The sequence below is a fragment of the Xyrauchen texanus genome, chromosome 12 (assembly GCF_025860055.1).
Source record: "Xyrauchen texanus isolate HMW12.3.18 chromosome 12, RBS_HiC_50CHRs, whole genome shotgun sequence".
NCBI lineage: Eukaryota > Metazoa > Chordata > Actinopteri > Cypriniformes > Catostomidae > Xyrauchen > Xyrauchen texanus.
The window spans coordinates 33,594,642-33,618,022 of NC_068287.1; the positions used below are offsets into that span (position 1 = coordinate 33,594,642).

The following is a 23,381-nucleotide window of genomic DNA, read 5'->3' on the forward strand; positions in this document are numbered from 1 at the left end:
TTTTCTTATTTTTAGGTGAACCATCCCTTGATTCTGTTAAGCAGTAATATGAAATGTATCCAGCAAATAAGATACTTATTTAATAAAATATTACATTTAAATTCTACTTAAAGTGCAAATGCAAACGAAAAATGCATAAGAGATCTACAGTACACATACAGGCAAAGATACACTGTTAACCCATGCACGTAAAAAACACAAACACATACAGTTCAGTAACATGAACAAATGTGCTGATAACTACTCTCATTTCCTGTTTTTTCTCTCTTTTTGAGAGCCAGCCAACTTCCTCCATGCATCATGCACTCATCATCCAGGCGAGACTTTGTCATGTGAGAGCAGGATAGGGTCAAAATGGGAGAAAATGCAGATGCACTCAGCAGTCTAAGTAAACAAACCAATCAGTGGGAACATGCTGGGGTTTTAATGAAAAGAGGATAAATCTCTTTCTAGGGACTCTCTCTCTTTCCTTCTCTCTCTCTCTCTCTTATGTTCTCTCACTCTTTACCGACTTGTCAAAACTTTCAACTGGATAGATGGATATAATGATGTATGCAGCATGGACTATCAGTTAAATTGATGAATGATTTACTGAGATTGAAATTGTTATCAACATTCTCAGATTCTTCTGCAGTATAGCTCCTAATGTAAATGTATATTATTTTAAAAGAGTTTGAGATATTTATATTGGAAAACAAGCCTAAACAAAAACAAATCAAAAACATATTTTGTTGCAGTATAATATATATATATATATATATTTATTAGGGCTGTCAATAGAATTTTTTTTATCGAATTAATTACATGGCGTCCCGCTTAATTAATCGCGATTAATTGCATTTCATCACATATACAAATATTTGCTGAGAAAGCCCCTCATATCACAATACTTCAATATATAATGATGAAATAATTATACATAGTTATCTTAAAATATTAAAAAATTATATATATATATAAAATAAGAAATAAAACAATATTCAGATAATTAAAATGTATTACATTCCTGTAGCAGAAGAGTTCATCATTGATAAGACAATACAAAAAGCGGCTTTAGAATACAATGTATTGTTTACTATCGATTGATCAAAACACATTCTTTAAAGTTTCAAACTACATTTCACTTGACACAGCTTCCCCTTGTTTATGGCGCAAAGCGCTGTCAATCTATAAGACACAAATTAATATATTTAATAATTAAAATTCTGATCATTAAAGTATATAGAGTACTGTGCAAAGTCTTTTTTGTCATTTGTCTTAAGATGGATATTTATATCTTCAGCTTTAGTGTGTCAATATGAAATATAAATGTTAGACTCCCAAACATAACTTTTGCAAATAGAAATTATTAGACTAGAAGAACAAGGAGTGCTGCAATAGATTGCATTGCCCAACAGAGCCGCTTCTGAATATTGAGTCAGTCTGGTATAACATGAAGAGACAGAAGTAATTGAGACTAAATAGATTGAAGAACTGTGGCAAATTCTCCAAGAAGCTTAGTACATCCTATCTGCCAACAACCAGAGAATTAGAGCTGTTTTAAAGACAAAGGTGGCCACACTGAATATTGATTTAGCTTTTTATGTTTACTGGACTTTGCATGACATTAAGTGATAAATGAAAACTTTATTTTTGAAGACATTCAAAACTTTTGCACAGTACTGTGTATATATATATATATATATATATATATATATATATATATATATATATATATATATATATATATTAGAGCTGTCAGAATTTATTCATGATTAACGTATTTATCAATACGTTATTTATCAATACGTACAATGCAGCATAAACCAGCATAAACACTTGTTGGGAGGACAGAACCTTTGTAACGTGTCCACCCGGAGTCATTACACTGACGAACACAACAGTGCTTCGCTGTCAGTGATAACATTATGGAGAAAGGACCTCTTAGCATTATAGAACTAAATATATATATGTTAACAGTATATACACTCACCTAAAGGATTATTAGGAACACCTGTTCAATTTCTCAATAATGCAATTATCTAATCAACCAATCACATGGCAGTTGCTTCAATGCATTTAGGGGTGTGGTCCTGGTCAAGACAATCTCCTGAACTCCAAACTGAATGTCAGAATGGGAAAGAAAGGTGATTTAAGCAATTTTGAGCGTGGCATGGTTGTTGGTGCCAGACGGGCCGGTCTGAGTATTTCACAATCTGCTCAGTTACTGGGATTTTCACGCACAACCATTTCTAGGGTTTACAAAGAATGGTGTGAAAAGGGATAAACATCCAGTATGCGGCAGTCCTGTGGGCTTAAAATGCCTTGTTGATGCTAGAGGTCAGAGGAGAATGGGCCGACTGATTCAAGAGCAACTTTGACTGAAATAACCACTGCTACAACCGAGGTATGCAGCAAAGCATTTGTGAAGCCACAACACGCACAACCTTGAGGCGGATGGGCTACAACAGCAGAAGACCCCACCGGGTACAACTCATCTCCACTACAAATAGGAAAAAGAGGCTACAATTTGCAAGAGCTCACCAAAATTGGACAGTTGAAGACTGGAAAAATGTTGCCTGGTCTGATGAGTCTCGATTTCTGTTGAGACATTCAGATGGTAGAGTCAGAATTTGGCGTAAACAGAAAGAGAACATGGATCCATCATGCCTTGTTACCACTGTGCAGGCTGGTGGTGGTGGTGTAATGGTGTGGGGGATGTTTTCTTGGCACACTTTAGGCCCCTTAGTGCCAATTGGGCATCGCTTAAATGCCACGGCCTACCTGAGCATTGTTTCTGACCATGTCCATCCCTTTATGGCCACCATGTACCCATCCTCTGATGGCTACTTCCAGCAGGATAATGCACCATGTCACAAAGCTCGAATCATTTCAAATTGGTTTCTTGAACATGACAATGAGTTCACTGTACTAAAATGGCCCCCACAGTCACCAGATCTCAACCCAATAGAGCATCTTTGGGATGTGGTGTAACGGGAGCTTCGTGCCCTGGATGTGCATCCCACAAATCTCCATCAACTGCAAGATGCTATCCTATCAATATGGGCCAACATGTCTAAAGAATGCTTTCAGCACCTTGTTGAATCAATGCCACGTAGAATTAAGGCAGTTCTGAAGGCGAAAGGGGGTCAAACACAGTATTAGTATGGTGTTCCTAATAATCCTTTAGGTGAGTGTATGTATATATACAGAATCATATATTTGGGGGGTTTCTCAGCAAATATTCATATTTGTTTTTTTTTTTAAACATAATGTAATTAATTAGATAAGATAATTCAATTGATTGACAGCACTAAAAAACATTTTTAATTTGTGTTGGTATCACACTTATGCCTTAAAACGCATTAGTTTGCTAAACTAATTTGTGCACAGTATCACCCCACCTGCCCTTATCATAATGGGGTTTGGCTTCTGTATTGTAAGGCTGTCTTAAAATGTGGGTAAAGTGTGCATATGAAAATTACATTTGAAAGACACACACATAGATGGCAAATAAGAGTAATGTATGTTGGGAATCTGGGTCAGCGTTCTCTAGAGTGCACACGTAAGCCTTAGCGAAGACATCAACTCAGGGTTTCCGCAAGTGAGTAAAATTTCGTCTAGTCACGGATTTCCATGACCAAACATATTTGCTTTTTGAGGGATCTCTTGCTAGCATAATTTGCATGTTGCAAGTTTGTGTTTGTGGGTGGGCTGGGTTTGCCTGAATTTGTGGGGATAAAATGTCTTCAAAAGTAGAGTAAAACCTGAAATCCCTTTACCCACAAGGACAACAGCTGAAAAACATGTTAAGTCATGTTTTAATTAAACTCTAAAAATGCTAAATGGTTTGTATTAGGTTTAGGGATAGGGTTGGAGTATAGAAAACATAATTAGTTCAGTATAAAAACAATACAAGTCAACTGAAAGTTGCCACTGTGACACAAAAACAAACATGTCATGCTTGCTTGTGTCTAGATTTTAATACTTGCGTGTTATGTCTCTCGGATTACTTTTTGGTCACCAAGCCCCCAAAAGTTGCCAGAGGAGCTTGTACACTATTACATATTACTTGTACACTATTACATAACACCAGCCTTAGACAGCTGCAGAGTCCAGCCACTGTGTGTATGAATGCAAATGTACATGTGGACATGATTGGATGTGGGTTTGAGCCTACATTGTGGGGACCAGTCAACAGTCCATACAAGGAAAACATCATAATAAACATCTAAAAATGCAAAAAGGGGTCAAAAATATAATAAGCTCAGCATTCAGCGTAAACAAAAGAAGTAAATGGAAAGTCCCCATCACTATAGAAAAAAACATGTGGTTATGTGTGTGTATTAAACTTTTTATCTTTCTGAAATCTTTTCCTCATATGCATCATCAGTACACCTTTTTTTTTTTTTTCTGAGAGAGAGAGAGAGAGAGAGAGAGAATCTGACAATCTGTGGATCTGAGAGTCCATTGTATGTGGTGTGACAATTTGGGGATACTTGCTCTCCTCTTCCCAGAAATGACCTCATGTTTCCCAGATTGTGGGGTCTCTCTCTCTCACACACACACACACACACACACACACACACAAGCATAAGTAAGATAATACTACTCTACATTGGTTTTGGGAAATACCACAATGTCTATATGAGGAGACATGCAACATTTATCTTCTCCCAAAAAAGATATCTATCCTCTCTCTCTCTCTCTCTCTCTCTCTCTCTCTCTCTCTCTCTCTCTCTCTCTCTGCATGCGTGAGCATCTGTTAAGCGAGTGTGAGGAGTGTGTGGTGAGTGCGAGTGGTTTATGCCCACTGTGGCAAAAACAATTGCTTTCTCTTTCAATACTTTTCTATTTCTTTTCTCTTTTTATTTATATTTATATCTGTTGTGTATTGAGTGGTGACACAGGGTTCCCTTGAGGGGTTTGGGGGCATTGGCAACTGTGTATCACTGGGAAGCATGGCAGCCCAAAACACAAACACTAGTTTGGTTTCTCTCACGTGGCGTCACGGTGTGAAAGTGGCGTCTGCGGTGAATGTGGAAGAGTGCATTTTGGCCGTCGGGGATGTTGTTGGCCATGAATGTATTTTAGCGGCATCAAAAATTAACAACGCTATTGTTCCCCTTCTGTCACTCACTCGACGTTGTGTCGAATGAAGTGACACAATGGGTCTTCCTGGGATGCCAAATGTACCTCTGAACCTGAGAAAAGGCCAATGTCAAGTTGGCAGACAGAATTTGCATGTCCCGCCCCAGACATACGGGTATAAAGGGAAGCGGGGCAGCGAGTGCCAGTCAGAATTTTTCTTCGGGGCCGAACAGTTGTGCAACAAGCAAGCTGAAGTTCACCACTGTTTCACTCACCTCTGTCAGCGAGAAGCATTGCTGTTCGATCTACGGCGCATTTCCAGCTGGCGTTCTCTCTCTCTGCAAGCTGTGCAGTCTACGCCCCTGGGTGCTTCGACAGCGCTTTTTATTGTTAAAAGAGTGTTCTCCTCCTAAAAGAGTTTTGATTTCTATAAGAGTTTGAGTTTTCCACTCAAAAAAGAGCAATACACAGCGTTGTTGAACGTCCTTCAGGACGCGTCTTTTTCAAGATGCCTTTCCGCACCTGTGTTGTTCCTGGATGTGGTCGATTTCTCTCCAAGACCGACGGCCACAGACGCTGCCTCGTGTGCCTGGGCAGCGATCACACTGAGGCGGTGTTCGTGGATGGCTCATGTACTCATTGTGAGATCATGACCGTGGCAGCATTGTGGTCGTGGCTCTCCTTCCTCAAGGTGAATCTCACTTCAGCCGCCCCACGCATCACTCCTTCTTCCCACGGGATTGAGGACAACCCAGCACTTAAATCAAGCCAAGGCACTTAAAGATCTGCACCTGGGTAGTCCCGACCACGACGTGCTGCAGGAACTGCGCTTTGCCACCGACCTCGCTCTCAGAGCCACGAAGGTCCACAGCGCAGGCACTCGGGCGAGCGATGGCCACCCTCGTGGTCCAGGGGTGCCACCTCTGGCTGAACATGTTCGAGATGCGCGACGTTGACAAGTTCTGATTTCTCAACGCCCCGTCTCCCAGCTCGGCCTCTTCGGCGAAACCGTTGACGACTTCGGCCAGCAGTTTTCGGCGGTGAAGTAGCAGATGGAGGCGATTTCTCACATCATGCCGCGGTGCTGCCCAACCTGCCCCAATCCCGAAGGAAAGATTGAAGTGCCTTTCTCTCATGACAAAAGAAAGCCGCGACCGCAATGCTGCCATGGTTATGTTCTCGCACTGAGAACATAAACCATTCATAAAACGCTGTCTGCGTGTAATCGCAGCCTAGGCACGCAAGGCAGCTTTTATAACCGTCAGAGGTGGGGAGAAATCAACCGCATCAAGAAAATACATCGAGGCGGAAAGACATCTTTAAAAAGACGCATCCTGAAAAGGACATTCAACGCCAGCTGTGTATTTGCTCTTTTAGAGAAACTAACTCTTTTAGAGAAAATGACCCTTTTAACTGCGCTGTCGAAGTGCCCAGGGGTAAACTGCACTGCCGTGCAGAGAAGGAGAAAGCCACTGAAGTAGACCCAACAGCAGGCAAGCGTCAGAGGAACAGGCAGCTGACTACATACACAACCATCGGCTCCGAAGAAAACTCAACGTATTTCCCTGCTTTTGTGCCCGTATGTCCGGGGGCGGGGTATGCAAATACTGTCTGCCTAATTCCCATTGGCCTTTTTTCATAGATCAGAGGCATATTCGGCACTCAAGAGAGACCCTTAGATTCGCTTCTTCGACACAACGTCGAAGTGAGTGACAGACGGGGAACAAATTGCTTCATGGTTACTGTAAAGGAGAGTTCATCCCAAATGAAAAAGACAGTTTTCCAAATCTGCTTCATTCACCAAATTTAGGTGAATACACAGATTTTTTTCGGAATGTGAAAAGTTGACAGATATGGATTTGCATGAAAGTAGTGGTAAAAAAAAATGTATAAAGCTTGTATAAAATCTTTTAACAAAAAAGGTTTAAATGGAAGAGTTCATACACCATGGCGTGATGATTTTAAGATGAGTAACAATGTTAGACTAGAATGGAGAGCACTTTATAAGCCACCATTAAATAAAAGAGCTGGAAATTTACAATGTCGTATTCTACATGGTATTATTGCAGTTAATGCTTTTATTTCTGTTTTAAATCCAAGTGTTGTTCAAGATTGTCCTTTTTATTTTCAGCGAGAGACTGTTTTTCACACTTTTATGCATGTTTAAGGCTGAAGCCTTTATTTTATGATTTGCTAAATCTTTTTAACGAGGAGTTTTCTGTAGACACTTTTATTTTGGGTTTTAAATATGTTCAAAAATGGAAATACGAGTGTCAATTGTTACATTTTATTTTGGGTAAAGCCAAAATGGCCAATTACATTAGTAGAAAAGATCAAATTGAACAAAAATTGTTACAAAGCTATGAACTCTCTAGCAGTTTTTGAAGGAATATGGCATCATAAAGGAGCTTTGTGTTCTGTTACTGAAAATGAGCTTCGCTTTTTTTTTTTTTTTTAATATTTTTGTATTGATTTTATGTAAATATTTTTTTTGTTAAATAAAGATTTTTGAAAAATCAAAAATCTCTCTCTCTCTCTCTCTCTCTCTCTCTCTCTCTCTCTCTCTCTCTCTCTCTCTCTCTCTCTCTCTCTCTCTCACCTCCCCCCAGTGAAGTGTTTCCCCTCTCTCCCTTTCAGGAAGTGGCTCTGTCCTCCACAAGCTTCCACATTCAGTCAGAGATTTCAGAATTCAGAGAGGCTGTGATGAAACTGGATACTCCTCTAGCCAGAGCAAGAGTGTGAGGTTTCCAATTACACAGTTTTTCTCAGTCATAGTGCCTTTGCATCTGGTGTGTGTTAGATGGATGTTGTTCTGGAGAACTAACATTTGCATTATGCTGAAACAAAGGCACATGGCTGCATCCCAATTCGCAAGTATACTCTTTGCTAATGAAATGGGATAGTAAGTACATTCTTAGTTTGAAAAAAGAGAGTATGGCTGAGTATTGATATACGGATTTCCTGATTCGATTTGATTCAGATTCACAAGCTCTCTTTTTGATTCTGATTTCGATTCCATTAGATTTGATACACAGTACATTCATCTGGGTATATTTCGTTACAATCTCCATTTTGCTTACATATAAAATACATTATTTCTCAGCTAATGCTGTTAATTATAAAGGGCAACTTCTAACGTTTTATGTATATCTTATAGTAACAATTCGAAAATGCTAATTGAATTTGAATTTATAATTGAATTTGCATATTATATTGCATATGTATTTTTAGTTACATGTTTCTAGTTTACAAATTTGTACTATTTACAAACACAAATTTAATCCAGCAGCCAAACTCGCGCGAGCAATGCAAGCAATTTTTTGGTATGTGAGCGTACCATAAGAAGTGACATCATTTTATTGGTGACATGCTTCACCAATAATGTCTTTGAGAGTACTAAGCAACAAGAAATATTAAAAAAACTGTCCAAATTTATGGAGACATTGAATGTCTCAATTTCTTTTTATTAAATATTACCTTATCGTTTACGAATATCAGAGACCCCAATAATTAAACTAATTTAAATTCACCAAGAAAACGCTTAGACCTAAACATAAACGAGTCCTTTTATTACTTTCTGCTATCAAAGCAACTGCAAGTTTTTTCTCTCTCCCAAATACATGTTTTCAATATTTATTGTGCATACCTCTCGCTTGTTTACATGGCAAACTCGTAAAATTGCCCCTCTGTGACGCTTTCTGCAACTCTTGTCATGTGGAGGTCAATGCGGCGCTTGATGCTGGTGTTGAACGGAGCGCTGCCGCCTCGACTCAACTCATGTGAAATGCGCTTTACAATGACAAAAGAACATTACAGAAACTCAAAATTATTATTATTTGTCTATTATTGTGGTCTTTTCTGATAAAAGCCATGATCAGCAGTTTAAGCCTTGCGAGTTTTAATAAAGGAGAAGGTAAGGACATTATTGAAACTCACTATTACTGGATGAAAAATAATGCTCAGACTTAAGGAAGACTAGAGATCTGCCTTGATCTTTTAATGCTTAAACACTATAAAGTCTCTTGGTAGATTTCGGTCATGAACGACTCAAAATGATTCACTGACTCACTCATAGCATATAAGGCGCTCATTTGTCACCACCTAGTGACATTTCCAGAATGGGTCACTGAATTAATCATTTAATAAAATTGAACAAATTTGTGAAACAGAAGCAAGCCTCCCCAAAATACTCTTTATTTTGCAGCTAATTCTGCACAATTGTAAACTTGAATAAGTAAAATATATGGAATTGGTGCTTTAGTTTATAAAGCACCAATTTGTTGTAAATTTGTTGTTTTTTCATTCCCCATTTAGCACATTTGCCACCTGTGACCTCACACAGCGTAGCCTACCTATGTGACTTGTTTATTTATTTTGCATAGCCGAATTTCAAACATTACAAGTAAACATGCTACTAAGATGGACAGAAAACATGGACAAGTTCTTGAAAAGGAAAAACATTGACGATGGTTAGCTTATGTAGGATAGTGGTGTGCCATAGAATTTTTTAGTCATATAAAGTGTGCCGTGGCAGAAAAAAGGATGGGAGACACTGCTTTAGAGCATCCTTGCTATGTGTGAATAGAATTAAATAAATAAAAAACATTTTGTTTGACTGTAAAGAACACAAAGGGTATTAAAAGAGACATTATTTAGAAACAAAAGGATTGAGTGGATCTCTTTTTTGGACATGCATTACACAGATTGAGTCATGCCAAACATTTACTCTCAACACCCAGTGAAATGGCCTCGATGCTGACCACCTTTGCCACAATACTACTTAATCACTGATGAGTAACATCTGAACATTTACCAGCCAATGGCTAATCACGGACCTTTTTAGTCCCATAGCACGTAATTTGGTTGCATATGCAAAAAACAATGAACAACAACAAAGAAGTTTCAGAATGGAGTGCTCTTGAAACAAAGATCACATCCACACTAATCAGTTTTAGTTTGAAAGCTTTCAAGTTTTGTAATGTCATAGTCTTCAAAAGTATGCATTAATTGAAAGCATTGTTGAAACACCATAATGAGAGCATTCTCAAACAAAAACTCAATGAAAGTATTGGTGGACCGATATATTGCAGAGGCCGATAACTGACCGATATTCCGATTTTTTCATTATTGCCTTGCTTTCCTCACCTCTGCTCGGAGTCTTACCTTTTTTACTTTTTTGGCCTAAGGCTTGTGCTTTGATCTTAAAATCACCTCGTAAGGTAATTAAACCGGACTATGAAAGTAGCAGGGTGGTGATGGAGAGCAGCATGCTGCAAGAATAATGATTAATGGCTTTAAAACTTTGAGCTGTCTGTCACAAATGTGTCATGCTTCTATTACAGCACAGCAGTAAAAATAAACCTGCATTAGTGACATTTATGTTTTTAATCAATTGATCATCTTTCTTATGAGTTCTTATCTCCTCCCAGAAAATAGCGGGGGATGATTTTATCAATAACACATTGAAATCAGCCGATACATTTTCCCTTTTGGCCGATTGTTTTTTTAAGGCAACGTTTTCTTCTTGTCCAGTGCTCTGTCTAATAATTTTCTATGAGGCACGTATTCCATCAGCTGGAATTAAAACTTCAGGATAAGGATAAAATCTTCTTCTAATAATTCACAAACCATGATTGTCAGTCCGTGATAATCCAAGCAAGCGATCCACGGCGTTTAAACACTCAGTAGATTGGTGCTGCTCTCGCTGGATCCGCACGAGCATGTGAGTTTAACTTCGAAGTAAATGCTCATCAAGTGCACTATTAGTAAATGCCATATTCACTGTTAACTGTATGTACAATTGGTTTGATTGGGTTTTTTATAAGAAAATTCTATTGGTAATTTTCTACTAGGATTTTCATGCACAACAGTCTCTAGAATTTACTCTGAATGGTGCCAAAAACAAAAAGCATCCAGTGAGCGGCAGTTCTGTGGACGGAAACGTCTTGTTGATGAGAGAGGTCAACAGAGAATGGCCAGACTGGTCCAAACTGACAAAGTCTACTGTAACTCAGATAACCACTCTGTACAACTGTGGTGAGAAGAATATCATCTCAGGATGCAACTCTGAGATACTGATTGGTGCTGTTTTGGCAGCACGAGGATGGACCTACACAATATTAGGCAGGTGGTTTTAATGTTGTGGCTGATCGGTGTATGGTAACAGTATTGGCATTTATATTCTTGTAGAGTCATTTAGGCCATATGAAGCTGTTCAGTAGGTTGATTTAAAAGCATGAGGGCTCAGATTAGAGTTATTTTACACCCCATACTGAGTGCTTTCTCTCTGTTCTTGTCTGTGTTCCCATCTTTTCCCAGGAAGAGAGGTAGATAAGATATCTGCTTTCTCCTGTGTAAACTCATACCGATCGATACACTTATTTGGTGCATCCAAGAGTGGGAAGTAATTCAAGAAACCAGCTTTTCCCTTTCTATCTGTTCCAAGCCTCTCCTCTTTTTGCCTCCCCTCCTGGCAGCAGGCTAGGCAGTTGGCTACAGGCCCAGTCTGTGGCACTTATTCATGGAGAGAGCTTTGTGGCTAGGGCTGAAATGGTTAGTCAACGTTATCAACAAAGTCGACGCTAAAAAATTATCAACAAAAACAATTACCAACTAAAAATTTTAGTTGGCGAGTAGTCATTTGATATCATTAAACATAAAGTCAGATCACATTAAACTCTAATGATGGCGTGTGAGAGCCGCACTGCAGGAGAGAAAAAATTACACACAGCTTCAGGTGATGTAGATCGCAAAGTAAAAGGGAATTATAATGCAATAATGCAAAATAAGTAAATACAGAAGGACTCTCATTGTGGAATAAATGTAGCTGGCGCTCCGCTGAAGCAAAACTTGCATCAAGCATCTTTAAAGGAAACACCCGGATTTACATCTTTAATGCAGTTATATTTAAAGCGTTATAGGTTTAATAAAGTTCAAATAATACGGAAGCAGATCATGTAAATAACTACAAACTCTGAAACTGGCATTTTTCCTCTTCTGTGAGTTGCAAGAATATCCTGATCTGAGGGGGAGAGATTGAAACTGCACCCAATCTCTGAAAACTCTGTCACGGGGACGCTCGTCCCTCGAGCACACGCGCTTAATGCAGCTAGATTATAACGTGATTGCTCGCGACTTATTGAATCATAATATATGTGTCACTGTGCATTTCTTATCTTGAAGAAAATTGGCAATACGCAGCTTTATTAATAAGAGAGAGTATGTTTGTTTTGTTTGTTAAAGATGGATGGAAGTGAACAGAAATGTGAGAGAGGTGTACTCTTCACCCCATTATACACTGCAACAAAATACGTTTTTGATTTGTTTTTGTTTTGGCTTGTTTTCCAATATAAATATCTAAAACTCCTTTAAATGTACATTTACATTAGGAGCTATACTGCAGAAGAATAAATTGTTATCTGAGAATGTTGAACATAATATAAAAAATACAATTTAATACAATTAAAAAAAGATGCATTCACCTGAGAAGCAGCATATAAGATATTTAGTCTTTTAGAGAATAGATCTTGAATACAAGTATATTTGTCTTTGCTGCACTCGCAGAAGTATAATCAAGAGAAAAATACAGTAATATATAAAATACACTCAATATACATCCTCTTAAAGCAAGTCTAATTATTTTATATGTTGCTTCTCAATTAAATGTATATTGTTTTAAGGATTTTTAGACCATTTTAAATGGAAAACTAGACAAAAACACGTAATAACAATAGGATTATTTTGCAGTGAATTTCTTTACTGATTTAAATTTAATAACTTAATTCCCTTTAATTCAGTGAATGTCATTTTTAAAAGATTATTTTTCCCTCTTTATTGTTAGTAAGCATTTTTAATAGCTTGTCGGGCACAAGCTGAATAATCGGTTAAGAGCTAATGATTAATCGTTGCAATAATCCCTGAATAGTCGAATAATCATTCTAATAATCGATAGTTGCAGCCCTAGTCTAAACTAATTAATTAATTAATTAAAACTTTAATAAAAAATAAAATAGGCCAATGACATGACATGAATTATTTTCACTCAAAGTGCTTTTACACAGATCCTCACAACACAATCCAAAATACAACATTGGAGTTATTTTTGTCAAATAAAGTGCTGCACAACCGAGCATCCCATGTTAGATATTACTTAATTATAATACAATAATTATTGATTTATTAGAATTATAAGTATTACAGTTAATATTACAGTACATACACATTCCTAATTGACAATAGCATATAGAAAGAGTATTGAACAATTCATTTTATGAGGATAGCATAGCTCAGATAAATTGGAATTTGATGAGAAATGTTCGATAACATATTGAAATATCTGACTTTTCACTGAAAACTTTGGCAAATCTTAGCAAATCTGAGCTACAGAAGAGAACAGTTGACATTCTTGACATCTCTAAAGGAGACAGAGTCTTTTTGACAGGAAAAAAATGTGAGCTCTAGGAGAAACAACTGACATATTAAAGAGATTTGTGTCTGATTTTTCTCATAGGGAGGTGATTAACATTAGCTAATGTCAAAAATATAAACTATAGCCTAAAGCTGTTATACAGCCACAAGCCAGTTGCTTTTCAATATCATAATTAATATCTGTTCAACACCAACTCAATTAGACAAACACCAGGTTTGTGATTTGTAATAACATAATCAGAAATCATCACATTTGTTCATACACTGTTGCCTGACTTCACCTTCTTTGTCGTTTCCTAATATGCAGAGGCGTGCTGCAAGTTGTAAACCTTACTAGATATTTTCCCATTTGTCAATGACATTTGCTTGGTTTAGCAGCATCTGATTTGATTAAACGCTCCTGTGTTCAGTCAGCCAAACGAACAACAACCCACATGCAACCCTCACTTTCTCTCTTTCAATGTGTTATTGATAAAATCATCCCCCGCTATTTTCTGGGAGGAGATAAGAACTCATAAGAAAGATGATCAATTGATTAAAAACATAAATGTCACTAATGCAGGTTTATTTTTACTGCTGTGCTGTAATAGAAGCATGACACATTTGTGACAGACAGCTCAAAGTTTTAAAGCCATTAATCATTATTCTTGCAGCATGCTGCTCTCCATCACCACCCTGCTACTTTCATAGTCCGGTTTAATTACCTAGGTGATAGTAATACCTTATGAGGTGATTTTAATATCAAAGCACAAGCCTTAGGCCATAAAAGTAAAAAAAGGTAAGACTCCGAGCAGAGGTGAGGAAAGCAAGGCAGATTTTGCTCTCTGGGTCGCTGTGGCCTTGGGCACTTTGAGTAGGGGATTTGTCGTAGCAAGTCAAGGTAACAGAGGACACCGTATGCTGTTAGACTGCCACTAAGTTTTAAAGTCTCAATAACAGTTCACATGCTTACACCCACACACTACACAAAAGCCCATTCCATGACACCAGGCAAAACTTTAGAATCCCAGGTGAAAAATCATCTTCAAACAAGGAAGGAATGGGCCTGATAAATTGGAAATTGTCTGTTTGTTGAAATGGCTTACAGAAGCAAAGGTTGTGATATTCCCAATACCTGAACGAAATATCAGGTATTTATAACATAGCCTTATGGCGTTTAGACAGCAAGTTTATTTTAAACATTTCTAGATGCAGTGACTCGTGCCGTGCTACAACTTGTGCTGTGTGTGAAAGAAAATGTCTCTTGTGTGAAATTATTTTGAATTAGATGAGTTGCAATTTGGAAGCTTTGCACTGCAAGAATTTGACGAGGTTACAATTTGTAACACAATAAATTGTATTACTCCTCTTAAAGGGATAGTTCACCCAATATGAAAATTCTCTCATCATTTACTCACCCTCATGCCATCCCAGATGTGTATGACTTTCTTTCTTCAGCAGAACACAATACAGGATTTTTAGAAGAATATTTAATGGTGATTGGTGACCAAAACTTTGAAGCTCCAAAAAGCGCATAAAGGCAGCATACAATTAATCCATAAAACTCCAGTGGTTTAATTCATGTCTTATTAAGTGATACAATCAATTTTGGATGAGAATAGACCAAAATATAGCTCCTTTTTCTCTATAAATCTTGACATCAGCAGTCTCCTAGGCGATCATGATTTTAAACTGGATTAAACTTCCTAGCACCATCTAGTGCTCTGCCTATGCGTCAAGCACTAAGAAGTGTAATCTTGCTTTAAATCATGATTGTTCCTAGAGACTGCAATGGAAAGATGTACAGAAAAAAAGAGTTATATTTGGGTCAAAAATAATTAGATCACTTAAGAAATGGATTTAACCACTGGAGTCATGTGGATTACATTTATGCTGCATTTTTATGTTTTTCAGAGCTTAAAAGTTTTGATCACCATTCACTTGCATTGTTTGGACCTACAGATCTGAGATATACTTCCAAAAAAACTTTATTTGTGTTCTGCAGAAGAAAGTAAGTTATAAACATCTGGGATGGCAAGAGGCTGAGTAAATGATCAGAGGCTGCTTCAGCTAAAATTGACAAGCTTCATCATTCAGAATTCCGTTAATGTGAGTAAAGAACTTTTTTTTTTAAATAACGAAATCTTACCAATTTAATGTAAGTCTTACAAGAGGCTTTTTAGAAATTAGTTAATGTGAGTTAAGAATGTTAATTTGATTTAATAATCTGCTTTTCTGTGTTTTTTCTATAACTGAGACCAGTTGCTCTGAAACATGGAAGACATACAGAGACAAAGTTATTATTTACATTTCTTTCAAAGTTGTGTTATTAATTATCAAGCTAAAAAAAAAAAAAGCTAACAAGGTAGCATAAAAAAGTAAAACCACTGAACAATTTGTTCCCATTTCGACCGATTATGCTATCAATAATCAGATATCGGTATCGAATTTTGTAATGGTGCATCCATAATTTCCACCAATCTACAGATGGGGAGCAGAGATTCAAGTATATGAAAGTTAGTCTTGGCCTCAGTAGTCATGCCCACAATCTGTTGATGCACACAAAATTGGCAAGTGTCTTGGCAACAAAGTTATTTAAAGAAAGTACCGAGTTGGCACAAGTCTATTCACATTTTCAGCAATTTTTTATTTTTTTTCTGTACAACCGTTAGTGAAGAAAATTCATTTCGGTCTGTTATTGTAGTTTAATCTATTGCTGATAATCCCGCCCCTTAATGACATGTAAAAAAAAAACAGAATGAACTGTGGTTGGTTGGTCACTTTTAATGTGTGCCAGGAGGTCTCTTCATGTCTAAGTGGGTAGTTCTTGCCTAAAAATAACCTTCAATGAGAGCCAGACTTCTTGCCGCAAGTCAAAAGTCTGTGTATGCATGACTATATAAAAGTTGTCTGCACACATCGTGACCCTTCAGGCACCAATTCTGGATTAAAAGTTTTGCGGATGTCTTGAGAAACGGACGAATGCTTGCTTAAATCTGAGCTGCTAAAACTTCTACATAAGCACTACAAAAACACTTTTACTTGAAGAGCTCAGGTGATGGCACGTGCCAAGACACTCACACAGCCACATAGGAATTCAATAAAGTGAGGGGAACGAGAAAATACCACTCTGTTTCATGTCAGTTGCTAAGCAAAATGAATCAACCCAATGACAATTTGATGTTTTACTCCTCATTAATCTCAGAAAGCAGAACTGTCCAATGACCACAACAACAACAACAACGATGACACACTGAAGAAAACGGCCCCACTGAGGACTAAGGGAAGTTTTTGTGTCTTAAACTCATCAAAAGATCATTTGTACACGCTGTCCTCAAACTGTCTCAGTCTCTGTGTCTCTTTCTCCCTCTCTTTTCTTCTTTCATCCCATTGTCTCTCCTTTGAACTAAAAGCAATCCTAAAATTGACATAAAGTCATTAGTCAAAGTGCACTGATTCCTAACACTACTGTGTTTTGACAACTAAGCCACTCCGTCACATATTGTTACTCCTGTGACAGATGTCAACTGATCGATCACATAGATTCATTGATCCAACACAAAGCCTTCTGCTCACGTGTATTTCAACCTCGAAAGAGCCTTTCGCTAAACTAATTACTATCCTTCACAATTAAAACAAGGTTTGACAGCTGTCCTTCTGTCATCAAGTCGATTAAGGTTCGCCTTGGGTGCACTGGACTGTCACCTGTGCTATGCAGCTGTCATATAAATGTTTAAGAGTACCTTAATAGACGTCAATAAAACAATAAAACGAGTTATGATCCAGGACATTCATAACACATGAACATTGGCATACCTTTCAACAGAACACAGAAAATGTAATCTATAAGGATATGACTGTGTCTCAAAACCTACCTTGCTGAAGGGTTGGGGGGTCAGCTTAAACCAGTTGGCTGGTCTTAGCTGGTCACACAGCCTGGCCCAGCTAGTCTAGTTGGTTTCCCTGCCTGGCTAAAAAGCTTAAAAACCCTCTAAAACCAGCAACTGACCAGTCTGACCAGGGCGATCAGTGAAGACAAGCGAGCTTAGGCTGGTTTTAGCTGTGTGTGGTTTTTTCTGCAGGCATGGTAACACAGGATGTCCGAAAACAAAGGACATAAAATGGACATTGGACATAAACTGTAAAAAACAATAACAAATGCTGTCTATGTAGGCAGCTCATAAGGTTTTGAGACACAGCAAACGTGTATATACGTCCTAACAGAGGAAGGCACACAAAACTCTACTAAGGCACTAAAACGTGTTTCTGTAGCAGTGAATGTTTGCGTATGCACGCATGCAGATTGTATACTACTGCAGTGCTCTGAAAGTCTGTCCTCAGTCAATAACAAAGTGATGACACTCACTCACCTTCATAATACCGCAAGGTGGATTCCCGGTGCCTGGGCACCGCTCCGCAGAACTGTCGCGATTTCGTATACCGATCCGCGGGCTGCTGTGTTCCCTGTACCGTCCGTTCGAGTACACTCCCTCGGCCCCGTACACCGGGTATCCACCACCAGCGAGTGCAGCTGCCGACACGTCCAGGTATGCTCGCGTGCCCGCGGCGTGGGTATCGCTGATGCTCAGCGCAGCTGCCGCCGCTGCAATCTCCACAGAGTCCCGGGTTGGAGTGGTTGCCTCGGAGGAGCCAAGCTCGTACAAGGATCCCGCCACGGGTTGGGAAGCCTGCGGCTCCGCCATCGCGTGTTCTGACGTTAGCTACGCCAAGAAACTCACCGTTGGAGTGAATGAGCCTTTGATTTTAGGAGCAAACAAACAGCCATCAGACTCCAATGCGTCCTCGTGAGCTGGATGGAAACCATCAAATCCATGAAGCGAGAAAACACCGCGCGTCCTCCACCAGTCGAGGTGGTGAATAGATTGTGCGGGCGGATAGATTCAAACTCCCCCCTCTCTCTCCTCCTCCCTCCTTCTCTCCCCCTCGTCTCCACTGGCTCGGAGAGTCTGAGAAAATAAAGCTCACAGATGGCGCTCGCACCGTGTACTGCCGGCTGTCGGCAGTGGGCGTCCGTAGCTACCGAGATAATACCGGGTTATGAGGGCCAATTAGCCTAGTTCTGTCTCTTGATTGCCGGACGCCCTGTTAGCAATGATAGAAGGATTTCTGTTGTCTCAGTACGGTCAGTGTGCATTCAGTCACTTTTGGTCTCCTTCCAAACGCCTTTCCATGCATAACCCATCAAAGATGACTGAAGATTGAATTGAATTGAATGCTTTGTGACCAGAGTAAAGACATAAATGGAGAGTGAAAGCTTGACAATTGGTTTGCATACTATTGCAATCTCAGCTAAAGTGAAAAGAAAGGACCACACAAAGGCAAAAACACTACCAGATTTATTCGTCTTCAATCTTGCTTTGTTTTGATCCCCTGATGAAAAAAAAAAGCTGTTATTTGAGATGGTCTAAGATAGTTGGTCTATATGGTCTCTTTGCATTAAACCCCTCTAAAAACCAGCTGACTGACTGGGTGACCAGCTAAGACAATCAGTTTATGCTGGTTTCAGCTGATTTTTTTTAGGGTTGGTTTTGTTTTGTTAGTTTTTTAATGATAAACATGCATCTGAGGACTTGTCTCAGTCTTGTCTCAATTCTGTTCATGTACACTACAGCCGTGGCCAAAAGTATTGGCAGTGACATAAGTTTGTGTGTTGCTAAGTTTGCTGCTGTAAAATTTGTAGATAATTTTTTCACATGTTTCTATGGTATACTGCAAAACAATGATAAGCCTTTCATAAGTTTGAAAGGCATTTATTGGCAAAAACATTCAATACAGGAACAGAGTCAATATTTACAGTGTTGACCCTTGTTCTTCATTACCTCTGCAATTCACTCTGGCATGCTGGATATCAGCTTCTGGGCCAAATCCTGACTGATGGAGATCCATTCTTGCCTTATTAGTGCTCAGAGTTGATCGCAATTTGTGGGCTTCTGTTTGTCCACTCGCCTTTTGACAATTGACCACAGGTTCTCTATGGGATTAAGATCCGGGGAGTTGCCTGGCCACAGATCCCAAATTTCAATGTAATGATCTCCGAGCCACTTCATTATCACTCTTGCCTTGTGACATGGTGCTCCATCATGCTGGAAAATACACGTATCATCACCAAATTGCTCCTAGATTGTTGGGAGAAGTTGCTCTTGCAGGACGTTTTTATACCAATCTTTATTCATGGCAGTGTTTTTGGGCAGAATTGTGAGAGAGCCCACTCCCTTGGATGCTTCACTGTTGGCTGACATTGTCCAAAAGTCTTCATCTCACTGCGTGCAGATGCACTCACACCAACCTGCTGCCAATATTGAGCAAGCTCTGCACTGGTAGTGACACGATTCTGTAGCTGACTCCTCAGGAGGAGAAGGACCTGGCGCTTGATGGACACTCTGAGACATCCTGAAGCCTTCTTCGCTGCAGTTTACACCTCTCTTTGAAGTTCTTGATGATCCAGTAAATGGTTCTTTCAGGTGCAATATTCTTTGCAGCAATTTCCTTGCATGTGAAGCCATTTTGATGCAAAGCGATGATGGCGGCACATCTTTCTTTAGAGGTAAACATTGCTGACAAGAACACAATGATTGAAAGCACTTCTTCCCTCCTTTTATAGCAATCAGCCTGCTCTTATAATCCAATCAGAAAGATAGATTGATTTCACCTGACTAGTACTCATTCACACTTTCCCAGGTGCTGCTGATATAATAAGTGAACTTATGTTAGCTGGTCATTTTGTGCCAGGGCCAAATAAATGTGAAATTTGGGTTTTTGTGATAAAGTACATTTTTTTGGCCTATGAAGTTTTTCAATTATTTAAAATGCATCTGATCACTGCACAATAATCTAGAAACAATGTGAATCAACACCACAACAACTGAAGCAAAAAACTTTGCGAAACACAAAATGTATCTCACTGCCAATACTTTTGACCACAGCTGTAAGTAAAAAGAAAAAAACCTTTAAAGGTATAGTTCACCCAAAAGTGAAAATTCTCTCATTGTTTACTCACCCTCATGCCATCCCAGATGTGCATGACTTTCTTTCTTCTGCTGAACACAAATAAAGATTTTTAGAAGAAGATAGAGCTCTGTCCTTTCAACGCAAGTGAATGGTAGCCAGAAATTTGAAGGTCCTAAAAGCAGTTAAAAGTAATCCATACGACTCCAGTGGTTAAATCCATATCTTCAAAAGCAATATGATAAGTGTGGGTGAGAAACAGATCTATATTTAAGTATTTTTTTTTTCAGATGTGAAATTGAAAGTGGAGATTTATAATAAAAAAGGACTTAAATACTGATCTGTTTCTCAGGCTCACCTATCATATCGCTTCTGAACATATGGATTTAACCTTATGTTCTTACGAATTTGTCTTATGAATGACTTTTATGCTGCTTTTATCTGCTTTTTGATTCTTTAGATTTCTGGTCATGGTCACCATTAACATTAACTAATAGAGCTGAGACATTCTTCTAAAATGTCTTTGTTTGTGTCCTGCAGAAGAAATAATGTCATACAGAACTGGGATGGCATGAGGGTGAGTAAATGATGAGAGAATTACATTTTTATGTAACGGTTGTGCTGGCTCATACTGTTGTTTGTTTTTCTCTCACCTTCGTGTCTCACATGTGGAGCCGGCACGCGTGATCAGCGTTTCAATGGGAATGCTGATTGTTACCGGGAGGCTGATTGAACTCCCTACTTATTAATTGTGTTTCCCCTCTTTCTTTGCCATTTTATTGTTTGCTGTCAAGTGTTAACTGTGCTTCCTTGTTTCGTTGGAGATTGCTTGTGTGTCTGCTGGTAACCTGTCTTTAGAGGTGTGGTTACCTACCTGTTCACCGTCACCTTCGTCATCACCTGTATTGTCGCCCAGTTCCCTTGGAGGAGGATTCTTCGGTCTCTGCCCTTGTGTCGGGGAGAAATTCGCCTGAGCTTTGCTTCGCACCACACCAGCTTCTTCGGACGCTCTTCGGATTGCTCCTGACTTCCACAACACATGCACTCATCATACTAACACACTCATTCCTTTGCCCACTAAAATAGTGTTCATATTTTGTAAATCACTTTGGATTAAAGTGTATGCTAAATGTCTGCTCAATGAAATGTAAATATAAATTGGCTACACCATTAAACTTTTCAGTAAATTAACTAGTTAAGTTGAAAAGTAAGTGCAGTTAGTGTGGATTGGTTAAGTGCTCACAGGACATATGTGTTTTCAGCTGGTTCTTGAATGTTGATATGTATCAGCAGATCGTGTGGAACAGAGAATGTGAAAGAAAGTGGTTGCTTTTGGGCATTAATATAAGGGTGCTTACTGGCCCAAGTAAAAAGAGAGCATCCCCAATTTGCTCTGACATGTGTGGGGACATTTACACAGCCAAAAAATGATTTTCTTAATTAGTATTTTTGTCTTGTTTTCCATTAAAAATAATATCTAAACATTCTTAAAACAAGATATATTTAAATTGCATAAGATGCCATGTCATCTTAAATTAGTGAGGTTAATTCTTAAAACAAGAAAAAAAAAACTATTTGCCTGTGGGGTAAGTAAAATAAACTTAATTCAAAGGAAAAACAAGTTTATTTCTTACCTTGATAGCATTTTATTATTATTATTATTTAAGCATTATTGAAGTTTTCAATATGTTGTCAGATTTCTCTGAAAACAAGACATAATGTCTTATGCCTTTTTGCATGCCAAGTAAATATATAAGAATATTTACTGTTAGAATATTTTTACTGGAAAACAAGACATTAACACTAATTAACCAAAAAAAGTATTTCAGAGTAGATTCTGAAAATAAATAATTATTCTTTATTTGTTTCAAGGGTAAATAATGTGCCACACATAATGTTTCTGTTAAATGAATTAAAAATACATGAAAAATGCTATTTACATAAAATAATTACTTGAACTTCACTACAATGAACATGTTCCCCTTTTGTCACTCACTCGACGTTGTGTCGAATGAAGTGACACAATGGGTCTTCCTGGGACGCCAAACGTACCTCTGAACCTGAGAAATGGCCAAGACAGAACGCAAACTCTTTTAGAGGAAATACACACTTTTTAGGAGGAGAAACACTCTTTCAGGCAATGAAAGTGCTGTCGAAGTGCCCAGGGGTGTGGACTGCACAGCGTGCAGAGAGAGAACGCCAGCTGGAAATGCGCCGTAGATCCAAAAGCAGTGCTTATTGCCAGTACAGGTGAGTGGAACAGTGGTGAACTCAGCTTGCTGTTGCACAACCGTTCGGCTCCGAAGACAAATTCTGACTGGCACTCGCTGCCCCGCTTCCCTTTATACCCGTATGTCCGGGGCGGGGCATGCAAATTCTGTCTGCCAACTTGACACTGGCCTTTTCTCATGTTCAGAGGTACTTTTGGCATCCCAGGATGACCCCTTGTGTCACTTCATTCAACACAACGTCTCGTTCCGTCCCTCGGGGAACGGAGATTACGACAGTAACCATGATGTTTTAAGACAATAAAAGCTGAAATTCTTGAAAAAAGAAATTAGTATTTCTTATAAAAACTAAGCAGTGAAACAATTGTTTTAAAATATGATTAATATTTGAAAATTAAAATAACCAACTTTTACGCAGCAATTTTGTTTTTATGTTGACAAAAAACAAAAACATAAAAACATAGAGGACACCTTTAGACCCTGAAGACCTGAATGTGAAGTAAAATATCTGATATTTGGACATTTTTATGAAAAGGCACATTTTGTTCAGGTCATATGGTGTAACCCTGAGAAAACGTCTTGATATAACCAACTCATTATATTTTTAATATTTTTTATTTATAATTAATTATGAAGTTGTGTGCACTCTTATGTGTTCAATATGCAAGGTAAGTTTCTTTTTATTACATTATATTTTTTAAGTCATTATAA

General features: G+C 38.5%; 1 protein-coding gene across 1 annotated transcript in view; it reads right to left on the reverse strand.

Annotated features, from left to right (window-relative positions):
* Positions 1-18,355, reverse strand: part of LOC127652629 (inactive phospholipase C-like protein 2) — a 112,439-nt gene extending 94,084 nt beyond the window's left edge. The window contains exon 1 of the mRNA XM_052138884.1: positions 17,847-18,355. Coding sequence (XP_051994844.1) covers positions 17,847-18,179 — 333 coding nt within the window. The 5' untranslated portion in view covers positions 18,180-18,355. The remainder of the gene's footprint in view (positions 1-17,846) is intronic.
* Positions 18,356-23,381: the final 5,026 nt, after the last annotated feature.